Source organism: Microcaecilia unicolor, chromosome 7 (assembly GCF_901765095.1).
Source record: "Microcaecilia unicolor chromosome 7, aMicUni1.1, whole genome shotgun sequence".
Taxonomy (NCBI): Eukaryota; Metazoa; Chordata; class Amphibia; order Gymnophiona; family Siphonopidae; genus Microcaecilia; species Microcaecilia unicolor.
In genome coordinates, this window is record NC_044037.1 from 146,571,589 (window position 1) to 146,586,540 (window position 14,952).

General features: G+C 38.4%; 1 protein-coding gene across 1 annotated transcript in view; it reads left to right on the forward strand.

The window, feature by feature from the left end:
* The window catches only part of MLPH (melanophilin), a 643,600-nt gene that overhangs the window by 538,645 nt on the left and 90,003 nt on the right, over positions 1 to 14,952 (forward strand). The window contains exon 9 of the mRNA XM_030209662.1: positions 4,836 to 4,991. Within this exon, the coding sequence (XP_030065522.1) occupies positions 4,836 to 4,991 (156 nt within the window). The remainder of the gene's footprint in view (positions 1 to 4,835; positions 4,992 to 14,952) is intronic.

Here is a 14,952-nt window from a genome sequence, read left to right on the forward strand (position 1 = left end):
CCATAATACCAGTCTCTTCTATCAAATCTTCTCTGGTGGAACACATGCACTTAACCCTTAATAACTGACTATTTGGAAGGTTTTTATTTAGTGCCCTGCTATGACAGCTTTCATAATGAAGCATCCTATTTACAAGTTGGGTTTGCAGTACAGGGTGGTTGAGAAGACATTATTTGTGTATCTAATTTTAATGTCTAGAAAGGTTACTTCTTGTTTGTCAATTGAAAATTGAAATGTCGAGTTCTTGTGAATTTAGCCAATCAAAAAATCCAGATCATGAATACATTATAAATATAATGTCTGCCAAAGTAATATTTTATCTTTGTATATGTGTTCTTCCAGGAATTTGTTTTCAAAGTTAGCAACATACAAATTAGACACAGAAGGTGTCATGGTGGCACCCATGGCTGTACCTTTTGTTCTTGGTATTTTCCTTCAAAATAAAAGTAGTTTTCTTTCAGAGTGAGAGTAGTTAGTTCAACTGTGAACACTGTTAGTATTCTTGTCTGAGAACTACTGTTCTGTAGTGAATCTCTGATAATTTCAAGTGCTTCTGTCTGGGGAATGTTTGTGTAGAGGGATTCTATGTCCATTGTCACAATGTTACCTGAAACTGATTATTTTTCAAGGATGTTAATGATGTGTGAGGAGTCACACATGTAAGATGGAATGGGGGGGATCAATGGTCTTAGGAGTGTATCAACAAATATGGATAGTGGTTCCAAGACAGAACCAATCACAGAAACTATCAATCTTCCTGGTGGTGAAACAAGCGACTTATGGATCTTGGGTACAATACAGTATATATTACCGGAGTTCTTAGATGGGGAGTATTCAAAAAGTCATATTATTTGTCTGTGAGGAATCCTGCTGCATGACTAATGTCTAGCAATTGCATAACTTTCATTTGTAGTGTTGGTGCTGGGTCACTGGGTAAGTTCATATAAAAAATTTCAGCATGAACTTGTCTATGGATTTCATTAATGTAGTCTTGTTTCATCATTATGACCACTGTAGCCCCTATGTCAGCTTGTTTAATGACTCTTGATGGATTATTCAATTAGTATGGTTCCTGAGGCATGTTAGGCTCAGTTGGGAGCACCTCATACTCACATCTGCTCAGCTTCCCCCCCCCCCCCAACACACACCAAAAGTCAGGAGGAATGCTCACTTTTTATGCTCCTAAATTTAGAAGTTTAGCGAAACCTTAGAGTATAAATGCTTAAAGCCCACCTCCTATAATTACCCTAACCACTCCCTTCCTTCTTCTTTCTTCCCTCACTTAATTTCTACACAATACTAAATGTATCTGCTATCCTGTAATGACAATGTTTACATACTATGTAAGCCACATTGAGCCTGCAAATAGGTGGGATAATGTGGGATACAAATGCAATAAATAAATAAATAAATAAATAAATAAAAAATGATTAAAATAAATTGATTAATGCATCCTCATTTTTAAATGATCTGTAAGAGTTGATAGTCACCTTCAAGAATAGAAAATATCAGCAGTTTCCAGTCTAACTGACCTACTTTCTACTAATTTTCTCATTGATACTTTATTCTGTGACTATCTGCAAACCTTCTGAGACCCAATAGCTAGTGTCATTATTCATTTATTCTGTACCAGATAGCCTCCTTAATGTTACATGCAGATCTCTCATTTATCAGGTATGTATTATTAAGACATGCATAAAAGCATAGAATCTCGAGGTAAGCAGGGGCATAGCTACCATTGAGCAAGTCTTGGAAAATGCCCTCCCTCCCTTTTCCAGGATCCCTTACTTCCTCTGCCCCCTGCAGATCCATCATCACTCTAGCCTCAAAACCCTTGGTCCGCCTAATGTGCAGCAGGTCACCAGCAGAGGCAGAGGCTTCAGCTGGCCACACCAAGTCCCTTTCTCTGCAGGATCCCACCTCTCTGATGCAACTTCATGTCGGTGGGATGCTGCAGAGGAAAGGCTCTGGCAGGGCTAGCCAGATGCAGCTTGTTTTCATTACTGCCTCTGTTGGCAACCTGCTATGCATTGGACCAGCTTGGGGGGGATGCTGAACCTGCACAAAGGTGGGGAGGGGCATAGAGAGATGCCAGACATATGGGGGAGTAAGTAGGGGGTGAGAGATGCTGGACCTGGGTAGGAAGCAGAGGGAAGAGAGGAATATCTGGAGCAAAGGGGAGGGGGAGAGAGTGGAAAAGATGCTGGGACTGGGGAGACAAGAGGGGGAGAGGTGCTGGGGGTGAAGCAGAGAAATGAAAGGAGAGAGAGAGAGAGAGAGAGACCTGAAACAAAGGTGAGGGGAAAGAGAAGGGGAGAGATGCTGGATGGGGGGAGGGGCGGAAGGAGCAGAGAAAGGAAGAGAGAGAAAATGATGCTGGGCCAACAGAGGGAGGGAGAGAGAGAGAGATGCTGGACCACAGGGGGTGGGGTGAAGTGAGAAGGATACAGGAGAAGGGAAAAGAGAAGAGAAAAGACATGGGGAGGGAAAGAGACCCAGAGAGATTGTTGGGCATGGAAGGAGCATAGGGACAGGAACACAGATGCTGGATACAAAAGGAAGAATAGGCACACACAGAGGGGATGCTAGTGTAAGTAAAGAGAAACAGGAGAGATGCTGAATATGGAAGGAAGATAGGGACACTGAGAGGGCAGATGCTGAACATGGAGAGATGTTAGGGTCAGGGACACAGAGGAGAGACACTGGAGCAGACGGATAGGGATGCAGAGGAAGGATAGGTATTGGCCACAGAAAGAGAAGAAATGTAAAAATAACATAAGACCCTGAAATGAAAGTTAGGAAAAAAAAGAGAAAAGCAGAAAAGAGACACTGACGTTATTAATTATAAGTACATAAGTATTGCCATACTGGGATGGACTGAAGGTCCATCAAGCCCAGCATCCTGTTTCCAACAATGGCCAATCCAGGCAACAAGTACCTGACAAGATCTCAAAACAGTATATTACATTTTATGCTGCTTATTCTAGAAATAAGCAGTGGATTTTCCCCAAGTTCATTTTAATAATGGTCTACGGACTTTTCCTTTAGGAAGCCAGCCAAACCTTTTTTTGAACCCCGCTAAGCTAACCGCTTTTACTACATTCTCTGGCAACAAATTCCAGAGTTTAATTACACATTGAGTGAAGAAATGTTTTCTCCAATTCATTTTAAATTTACTACTTTGTAGCTTCATTGCATGCACCCTAGTCCTCTTATTTTTGGAAAGATTAAACAAGTGATTCACGTCTACCCATTTCACTCTAATCATTATTTTATAGACCTCTATCATTTCTCCCCTCAGCCATCTTTTCTCCAAGCTGAAGAGCCCTAGCCACTATAGCCTTTCCTCATAGGGAAGCTGACACATCCCCTTTATCATTTTCGTTGCCCTTCTCTGTACCTTTTCTAATTCCACTATGTTTTTTGAGATGCGGTGACCAGAATTGAACACAATATTCGAGGTTCGGTCACACCATGGAGTGATACAAAGGCATTATAATGTCCTCATTTTTGTTTTCCATTCCTTTCCTAATAATACCTAACATTCTGTTTGCTTTCTTAGCTGCCACTGCACACTGAGCAGAGGGTTTCAACATATCAACAATGAGGCCAAGATCCTTTTCCTGGTCAGTGACTCCTAATGTGGAACCTTGGCTTACATAACTATAATTTGGTTTCCTCTTTCCCACATGCATCACTTTGCACTTGCTCACATTAAATGTCATCTGCCATTTAGATACCCAGTCTCCCAGTCTCATAGAGTTCTCTTGTAATTTTTCACAGTCATCTTGCGATTTAACAACTTTGAATAACTTTGTGGCATCAGCAGATTTAATTATCTCACTAGTTACTCCCATCTCCATATTGTGTAAAAATATGTTAAAAAGCAGCGGTCCCAGCACAGACCCTTGGGGAACCCCACTATCTACCCTTCTCCATTGACAATACTGACCATTTAACTCTACTCTCTGTTTTCTATCTTTTAACCAGTTTTTAATCCACAATAGGACACTACCTCCTATCCCATGACTCTCCAATTTCCTCTGGAGTCTTTCATGAGGTACTTTGTCAAACGCCTTTTGAAAATCCAGATACACAATATCAACCGACATGTGGATAAAGGTGTTTGTTCACCCTTTCAAAGAAATGTAATAGATTGGTGAGGCTAGATTTCCCTTCACTAAATCCATGTTGGCTTTGTCTCATTAATCCATGCTTTTGAATATGCTCTGTAATTTTGTTCTTTATAATAGTCTCTATCATTTTGCCCAGCACCGAAGTCAGGCTCACCAGTCTATTAATTTCCCAATCTCCTATGGAACCTTTTTAAAAAATTGACATTACATTGGCCACCCTCCAATCTTCCAGAACCATGCTTGATTTTAAAGATAAATTACATATTACTAACAGTTCCACAAGTTCATTTTTCAATTGTATCAGTACTCGGGGATGAATACCATCTGGTCCAGGCGATTTGCTACTCTTCAATTTGTCATATTGCGCCATTACATCCTCCAGCATTTCTGATATCTTGCTTTTCAGTTTATATTTCTATCAATATGACAGGTTTTCTATATAGGTCTGGAATAGGTTTGTTTTTTGCAAAGTTTGTTTAGTGGAACAATGAAGTGATTCTTCCTCTTCGCTCCTACCCACCCCCCTCTACTACCTTGTGATAGATGGTGTTATGGGGAGCCCATCTTAATTTTTCCATCTGGGGCCCATTCAGTCCTAGCTATGCCACTGGTGGTAAGGGAGAGAGATTACTTTAAAACATGAAAGGCAGCTTATGAAATCAAGAAGTGATTAAATGCCATTATATGACCTACTTGCAGGTTTACATAGCAGCTGCAAAAGCAAGTAAGCTAAAGAAAGTTCTGCAAGAGGTAGAGGAACATGCACAGCAAAGTGGAACCACTGACTCCGAGCTCTCAGGGCTGGAAGACAAGGTGGCGACAGCTGCTGCACAGGTGCAGCATGCAGAGAATGAGGTAAGATGACATCTATTGACATTGCTGGGATTATTTGCAGTTACTGTGGAAAGCCAAGTCAAGAACAGATATATTCATTGAGCCCGATATTCAGAAAATGCCGGTCTTCTAAATTTATGCTCTTAAGTTGGCCTCCTACATTTATGCCCTATTTTCAGCCAAATTTAGGAGCATAACTTCAGAGCTGAAAATTCATCTTAGTTTAAGAGCTTAAAAGTTATGTTCATAAATTTAGGCTTGCCATTCATTTGCCTAGATTTATAAGGCTAATTTGTAAGCCTAATACTGAAATCGGTGCTACGCTCCTACCTTTGTGTCCCCACCCTAAATCTGCCCCTGTTAACACACACTTTTATGTTCCTAAATTTAAGAGTTTAGTGAAGTTTTGAGTAAAAATATATGCACTCAGCCCTAATAAATTTTCAAAGAGGCCAATTTATGAGCATAACTCTTAAAGTTAGGAGCATAAAACCTTTGAATATCTGGCCCATTGTATCCTATCCCTGGGTTATTTAGCCAGGAGTAGAGGGGCCTCACTCTGAATGTTGTTTACCTAAGTAACTGTACCAAAATAGTTTTTACTTTCAGGACCGCATCATTTTTTTTTAGCATGTACTGTCCCCTTCAATCTCTACTTACCACCCATGATGGTATAACTAGAAAGAATAGTAACTTTAAATAACAACTTTAATGAAATATATATATATATATATATATATATATATAGCTTAAAATAACAAATAAGGCAATGCACATAACCGCATAAGCATTGCCAACGGATCATGCCCACTATCCTGTCTTTAACAGTGGCCAATCCAGGTCCAAGTACCTGGAAAGAACAGATTTTATGCAGCTCATTTTAGAAATAAGTAGTGGATTTTCCCAAGTCCATCTTAATAATGGCTTATAGACTTTTCTTTTTTTTTTTAGTTCAATTATTTTTATTGATTTTTTTAACAAGGTGATAACAAAAGTATTGAATTACATGTTAAGACGTTGTAAACCAGCTTATAGAGTGCACAGTAAGATATAGTCCAAAGTCTGATGCCTATGGTGACTTTTGATACATTTGTAATATTGCATTTTATAGTTAGTCTATGGAGTATGTATGCAGTGGATAATTTCTGGAGTATAATACCCTTCCATTATCACAATCATTGGCAGGACGAGTAATTATATACTGAAGACCAAATTTTCTTATATGTTAAAAGGGAACCACATTTTCCGCTGCTACTTTTTCATATTTAGCGGTCAAAAAATTGTGTTCTACCACATGTCGTAGGATAATTTTGTAAATTCTTTCCAGTTTTGACATATACTACTACTACTTAACATTTCTAAAGCGCTACTAGGGTTACGCAGCACTGTACAAATTAACAAATAAGGACAGTCCCAGCTCAGAAGAGCTTACCAGTTTTAAGGCAATTTGTAGTAGTATGCGAAGTAATTTAGCCGCATGTGGTTGTAGAGTATTGTTGACACCGTATTCTCCCATGATAATGATTTTGTATGATAGAGCTTGTTTGATGTCTAGAATATTTGAAATGGTTTTCCATATTTGCGACCAATACTCGTCAAGTAGAGGGCAGTAATATAGTAGGTGATCCAATGTTCCGATGTTGTTGTTGCAAGACCAGCAACAGTTAGTGTAGTCTTTGGTGATTTTAGATAATTTATATGGTGTCCATAATGTTCTATGTAATATATAAAATGTAGATTGAGTATATGTGGATGATTTTGAGGATTTATATATTGATAACCAAATATTTTCCCATTGTTCTGTTGTCAGAGAGGAGTTAAGTTCTTTATTCCAAATACTTTGTAATGCTGATGGAGGATGAGTGTAATGCTCTTGAAGAATTTTATACCAATTAGATGCAATCTTCTTCCCAGCTGACACTTGAACACATTTCTCTTGAAAGCTTGGTATGGTCTCTTCTAGTTTGGTAATGTCAGTACTAGTGGCAATACAATGTTTTAATTGTAGCCATTGGAAATAACATTGATTTTGTAGTTGGTATATTGTTTGTAGGTTTGAGAAAGGTATCCATTTGTGCTTATCTAATAACTGGTATAAATACCAAATCTTTGCTTCAATCCATTTGGGCCATGAAAAGCAATTTCCGTTGATTTTGAATTTTGGGTTATTCCATATTTGGGTCATGGTGGTCGCATGTATGGAAGTTTAGACGCTAGAGTCCAAAGATTTAAATGATATTTGAGATGCTTTAATAATTGGATTATTTTCCAAGGCTTGTGTGAAAGACCAAGGTAATAGATATAATGTATTAGTTTGTATTTCTTTGCTTCCCATTGTATCCATAGAGGTTCCTTAGATACGTCTGTTGTAGTAATCCATAGTGAACTCTGTCTTAGAATGAAAGCCTTGTGATAATCCATAAAGCTGGGAAAGTTGACTCCGCCGTGTTGTTTAGGAGATTAGAGATATTTTAGTGCAATATGTGGTGGTTTATTAGACCACAAAAATGTTAACAATATTCGTTCCATATTTTTATAAGTAGTAGAGTCCAACATGACAGGTAACATACTAAGAATATAATTCACCTTTGGTGTGATCATCATTTTTATCGTATCTAGTCTACCCCACCATGACAATTTGAGGGGTGACCATTTTGTGGTCATCTCCGTAATACATTTCAATAAGTATGCAGTATTTTGATTAACTGTATTAGATACAGTGTTACCAAATATAACACCTAAATATTTCAGACTTGTAGGAGCCCATTTGAAAGGTGACAGTGTGTGGTTATATGATGTGGCAGCATTATTTAATGGCATTATTTCTGTTTTAGATTGATTTAATTTGTAACCTGAAATTGAGGAATATTTATTCATTATTTCTAGTAAGTGAGGGATAGAGGAATGGGTTGTGTATAATAGTACATCATCCACGTATGATTATCCATTTCTATTCCATTAATTTGGTCTGATTGTAGTATAGCTAGAAGCATTGGTTCTAAATCAAGATTAAATAATAATGGGGATAAGGGACAGCCTTGTCTGGTGCCTCTTGTGGGAAGAAATGAAGATGAGTATTGGCCATTGATAAATAGCTTGGTTGATGGACATTTATAAAGTACTTTTATCATGTTGATAGCTTTGTGTGAAAAACCAAACCACTTGAAAAGGATTCGTAGTGATTCAGGAGAACTATTCACTTCATCACTCACTAGCCCAGCTATGATCACTAGAGAAGAATCGGCAGAAGATTTTTTAGATCGGATAATACCTGCACAACAACAATTTCAAGAATACAGAGAGAGAATTCCATTCGTTCCTTACAATCATCCGCAAGACTACCAATACAACAGACCATTTATTCACAACAGAGGGAGAGGCAGAGGAAGGACACGAGGTCCTTACAGGAGAGACAGATGGTAACAATCATGCATCTACTTTAGACACTTCAGTTCTTAAACGGAAAACAAAATGGAGTCCTCCTGCACCACCAGATCCCATCATTTCAGCTTTTTACCAATGTACACTTAGGGAGTTGGAAACTATTGAAAAGAGGAATAAACACAAAAGTTTCCATAATTTGACACAAAATGAATTTAATGCACTACAGGATTTGTCTAGTAACACTCAAATAGTCATAAAACCAGCAGATAAAGGGGGTGGTATTGTGATTATGGACAGGTCTAACTATGTTAAAGAGGTGCATAGACAGATCACAGATAGGAATTATTACATCCCGCTAGAAGAAGATTCCACCATTAGATTGCAAGAAGAAATAAAAGAGATTGTACTTCTATCATATGATGCTGGCTACTTAACTTCAAAAGAGAAGAATTTTCTTTTAGTGCCTAATCCTGTTATACCCACTTTTTATATATTACCTAAAATACGCAAATCAATAACAGATCCTCCAGGACGTCCCATTGTGTCAGGTAATGCATCGTTATTAGAACCATTATCCCAATTTGTAGACTTCTTCCTCCGTCCATATATCCCCCAGATGCCATCATATGTAAGAGACTCTACACATGTTTTGAATTTGTTAGAAGATTTCGATAGAGATTTGGATAATGTTATATTGGTTACGCTTGATATAGACTCTCTATATACTAATATACCACAGTTGGAGAGTCTGGCTATTATTGAAAAAAAACTCTACATAACAGAACAATCTTACACAGGATACCGAATTTTCTCATTATTGCTTTTGCCACATTTGCATTAACGAAAAAATTTTTTTGAATTCCAAAAATCCATTTATCAACAAATACGTGGTACAGCGATGGGCTCATCAATAGCACCAGATGTTGCAAATCTCTATGTTGCTGACCTTAAAGAGTTTTTGACTACCCATCCATATGAATCAGAAATTATATTTTATAAAAGATACATCGATGATATTCTTATTCTATGGAAAGGTGATGAAGATAAACTTTTAGATTCTTTGATTAGCTTAAATAACCTAGATCAGAATTTGCGATTTAAGATACAATATGATCGACATCAAATCTCATACTTGGACATACTTATCACTAAAACCCCATACAGATTCATCACACAAGTGTTTAAAAAACCTACAGATAAAAATACTTATCTACATTTTCAAGGTTTCCATAATCGAGGGTTGAAAACGAATCTTCCGTATTCACAGTTTCTGAGACTTTGGCGTTTATGTACCAACTTTGAAGACATGATATGTCACAACGTTTCATCAAAAGAGGATATCCCAAAGAGGTAGTTCAGAGATGCAAAAATTGTGCCCGTACCAAAGAAAGAGAACAATTACTTACTCAGAAGAATGACAGAGACACACCAGACCTTATTTGCACTTTAAAATTCTCAACTATTTCAAACCAATTGAAGGATATGATTCATAAAAATTGGCATATCTTGGAGACACATAAATGCTTTCAAAACAAATGTCCAGTTATAGCCTACTCTCGTAATAGAAACTTGAAAGAACGGTTGGTTCCATCAACACTTCCAGAGGAAAATTGTACAGAAAGTACTTTCTTGGGACATAAACCATGGGATAAATGCACTGTCTGTAAGCATTACACTCCAAGAATGTATACATCCTATTACCAAGAAACGTTTTCCTTTAAAACATTCAACAAATTGCAACTCGACTCATGTGATTTATGTGATAATATGTCCCTGTGGTCTTCTATACATAGGAAAAACAAAGAGAATGATCAAAACTAGAATAATAGAACATAGATCCTGCATTAGTAGGAACATTACAACAACCCCTTTAGTACCACATTGGTATGAAGCTAAACATACCATAGATGACCAAGTTTTTTGTCATCAAACATATTAGACCGAGATGGAGAGGAGGTGATGTAGATAACATTTTATTAAAAGAAGAACAACGTTTTATCTTTACATTATGGACAGTTTGTCCTCAAGGTCTGAACATGGAACTAGATCTGACATCTTTCTTATGAAACTATATAAAGAAAAGCTACCAGTGTACAAATCAGTACAAGCTCCATTTATCAATCTATTTCCATATTTACATGTTATATTTATTCATTCTGTAGGTATACATAAGCATAGGCACCCGGTATAAGAGGCTTGGAGAGGCTAAGCCTCCCCTGCTGTGCTCTGAGGGGTTTAAATTGTTGATTTACCTCCATCCTCACAGCAGGAGCTGCAGTGAAAGCCTTCTAGCCTTGTGTAACCAGTTGTAGAAATTGGTTTATGGCTTGTTAACTTACTGCTGGGAGAGCTGGGGGTTTGGCTGAAGGTGTCCTGGGTTGCCAGGGAGATATTTAACGAGGATGACTTCCTGACCTGCACTGATAGCTGCAGAATCGGATACTGGGCCAGCATGATCAGAAAAAGTCACCAGACAACAAAGGTAGAAAAGATCATTTTATTTTCATTATAGTGTTTGGAATATGTCCACTTTGAGAATCAGGTGCTCAACATTAAAAGTTTATATTTATTTACTTATTTATGGCATTTTATCCCACATTAAACATGAATTAGGGTGTTTTGTGGCTCTACATGAGAATTGTGATGATATGATCCCTTGTTTCATATTGTTGACGGTCTGCATTTTCCGTATGGGTGGTATATTGGTGTATTAGGTTCTGCCCAGTGTAATATTTATGGTACAGTAAGGTTCCGAGTGTGTTTTTGCACAAAGTTGTGCATAGTGTTTTGCAGTTGAGCAATTGTGCTTAGAATATGCTTTGAGCAACCACTTTATTCTTTGACATATGATACATATCTAATATCTAAATTTAATAAAAGGTATTAATTGTGACTTTTATTTTTATTTATTTATTTTTTCTGTGTGTTATCAGACAATTATGGATTTAAGCTCCACCCCTAGCCCCACCCCTAACCCCACCCTCTTTAGCCTCCCCAAACAGTTGGGCCACCGACCGCCTATGCCAGGGTATGCTGAGGATTTATAAACTAGTGCCTGATGAACTTTGAACTACAGCTCTCCAGCTTTCCAGCTTTCCATCTGATTGGATTAAGGTCACCTTCATTGTCTCTCACCAGTTTCCAGAAGCCTTCCATGATCTCCAGCAGCCTCCAGTGTCTGAAGAATCTGTAACACTTCCTGGAACTCTGCACTTCCTTTTTATAGCCCTGTTAGATGGCACTAACTGATGACTTCACATCCTGCTTAAGTATTTAAGGAAGTGCCCTATACTCAACCAGTGCCTTGTGAACAGGCTTCCTGAGGTCGTCCTGCAGACTTCAGTGTGTGTTGATTTGTTCCAGCATTCCTGCCTGTTTATTCCTGCCCTTCTATGTTATAACCTTCCTACCTGTTTGTTCTTGCCCTGCCTTGATCCAGAGTTGCTGCCTGTTTGGTCCTACCCCACTTGTTCCTGATCTTGCCTGCTTAGTCCTCTGCCTGGTTCCTGACCTTGCCTGCCCGTAGCCTGCCTAGACCTCTACCTGGTTCCTGACCTTGCCTGCTCGCTGGCTGCCTAGACTTCTAGCCTGTTCCTGACCTTGCCTGCTCTCTGCCTAGACCTTGGGTCTGTTGTAGTCCTTGTCTATTTGTGGCCGGCCCTGGCCTTCATCACTCCTAGCCTGGAGTTGCTGCTGGGTCCTGGGCTTTGTCAATGTCTGTATCAGCAGCTATCAGCGAGGACCTGTGCTGTGCTTGTATTGGACAGGTAGAGCCAACCTCACTAAGGCCCAAGGGCTCACTTCCCTCAAACTGTGGCACTTCTACTCCCTCAGGTACAAACATAGATTGTAAACCATCCAGGGACAGGGGAAAAAAAAGTACTGTACCTAAATATAACTTGCCTTGAGCTATAAAAGGGCAAATAAAAGGTGTGATCTAAATCTGAATTCAAAATCCAGTACCAGCTATGCTGTGAAGTAATACAAAACATTAAATGTGTCACTTTGGACCTGTAGAGCAATTCTATCATACCATAACAAGCACTAACTTACTTGGAGTCACATAACAAGAGTGTACCTATGAAAAGGCATCAGCATAAATATTGCAGTGGGCACTAGAACATCTGTATAGCTGCTGGAAAACTAAACAAGCCGAAATAGTACAGATCAATCCTACATAGGAATGCCTGGCCTCTTTCACACATACAGAACACAGATAAACCCTTATCCCATGTAGAATAAGTAACAAAAAACAGAAATATGTAGATAAAAATACAAATACAAACATGTATAATATTACTCTAGTTACTTTTGATAGCATGAATAGATTTAGCAAACCTAGCAGACCTTAATGCTAACATATAGGCTGTAGATCTTAATGTAGTTATAGAAATTCTGGATCATGGAGATGAAGACAGAGAAATCTTGTTCGGCAGACTGGATGGACCGTACAGGTCTTTATCTGCAGTCATTTACTATGTTATTATTAGAAATCAAACAAAATAAAACATGGAAAAGAAAATAAGATGATACCTTTTTTATTGGACATAACTTAATACATTTCTTGATTAGCTTTCAAAGGTTGCCCTTCTTCGTCAGATCGGAAATAAGCAAATGTGGTAGCAGATTTTATATATAAAAGAAACATCAAAGCATTACTTTGACAGTCTGACAGAGTGGGAAGGTGGGGGTATGCATGGGGACATCAAACAGTGGACTAACACGGCTACCACACCTCTCAACTATGTTATTATGAAACACTATTCTTCCTGTACCTCAATGTTCTTGGATGATGGTTAAGTTAGAATAGAGAATACAGCATGTTATTGAAGGTTTTATGTAAGCCACATTGAGCCTGCAAAAAGGTGGGAAAATGTGGGATACAAATGCAACAAATAAAATAAATAAATAAGGTTTAAATCCAGTTTTTAATAATTCTTGGGTGTGTGACATCCCATGCTTTCGTTTTGCTTTACATTATGAAAACATTGATAAAAATAAAGATTAAAAAATACAAATACTTATATTTCACCCAAACCTTAAAGGTTCAGGGTGAATTACAGCAATATAACTAGGCATATCTAGGATGTACAGTCAAATATAAAGTATTAAAATCAATTTTTCTTCAACTTATATTCTTAAAAATACACTATTATGGTTTCAAGACCTTCTGAAATTAAACTGAACCCCCAAGAAGCTAGACTCTGCATACAATGCAACACTGAGAAAGAGAAAACAGTAACACCTGGTCCCCTGTAGTATGCAAAATATAAAGAAAACAGGTGGTAAACTTCAAAAACCGATGCATTCCAAACACATTACAAATTAACAAATAAAACAAAAAATGGAAAACAAGGTGAAACCTTTTTCATTATACTACTGTAGTACATTTTTAAATTAGCTTTCAGAAGGCAAAACCTCCTTCTTCATATCAGGACAGTATGCTGCTGTTATGGTATATGATCCTGACTCGTGGAAGGTGGTTTTGGACTGCAAAAGCAAGTTTTAAAAAAAGTGTATTAAGTTGGTCTAATAAAAAAAAAATATCAACTTATTTATCCTAAAATAAAAATACAATTATTTTTTCTACCTTTCTTTTTCTGCCCATTTAATTTCTCTGTGTTGGTCCCAATCTTCTTTCCTCTACCTTCTCTTAAATGTCTTGCTAGGGTTTCATGTCCATTTGTCACTTTTTCTTTCCTCCTGTTTTCTTCATGTCATCCACTACATCTATCTCCAACATCTATCTTTTCCTCTCAGCTTTCTTCCATTTATTTTTTCTAACTCTCTTCATTCATTCTTACTATTCGATTTCCCTCTTTTTATTGCATCTACCTACAGCTTTCCACCTCTTTTTCCTTACCCTAACCCTCCCATTCCCCTTCCTCTTATTCTCCAGTTTTTCACTAACTTTATCCTGTCCTCCTTCCATCCAGCGTGTTCCTTCTGTCCCTCTTTTTATTCAGCATCTCCCTTTCTCCCCATCCCATCCCATTCCATCATCCTTCTCCCCCTTCCATCCAGTGTCTCCCCCTTTCTCTTTCTCATGTTTCCATTGAGCTTCTCCCCTCTTTCATTCTCCCTTACATCCAGTATGTCCCCCTCACTCTCCCTTTCCATTCAGCATTCCCCACCTCTCTCTCTTTCATACATCCTCCTTCCATCTGGTGTCTCCCTTCTCTCTCCCCACATCCATCCAGCATGTCTCCTCTCTCTCCCTCCTATTTAGCTTCTCCCCTTTAGCTCCCTTGCATTCGTTGTCTCTCCTGTCTCTCTCTCCCCCTTCCATCCAGCATCTCCCCTCTCTCTACCCCTTTCTATTCAGCATATCCCCTTCTCTCTCTCCTTCCATCTAGTGTCTCTTCTCTCTCCCCACTTCCACCCAGTATGTCCCCAGATCTCTCCCCCATTCAGCATTTTCCTCCTCTCTCTTTCCATCCAGTGACTCCCCTTCCCCCCCTCTGTCTCTCCCATTCCATTCTGCAGCTCTCTCAAATCCCACATAATTCATCTGCCCCCTCTTGGTCTTTCCTTTCCTTCCCCTGCCTCTATATCAGCATATCAGGACATTTCCAGGTCCAGTTTTAAAAGAGTTTCA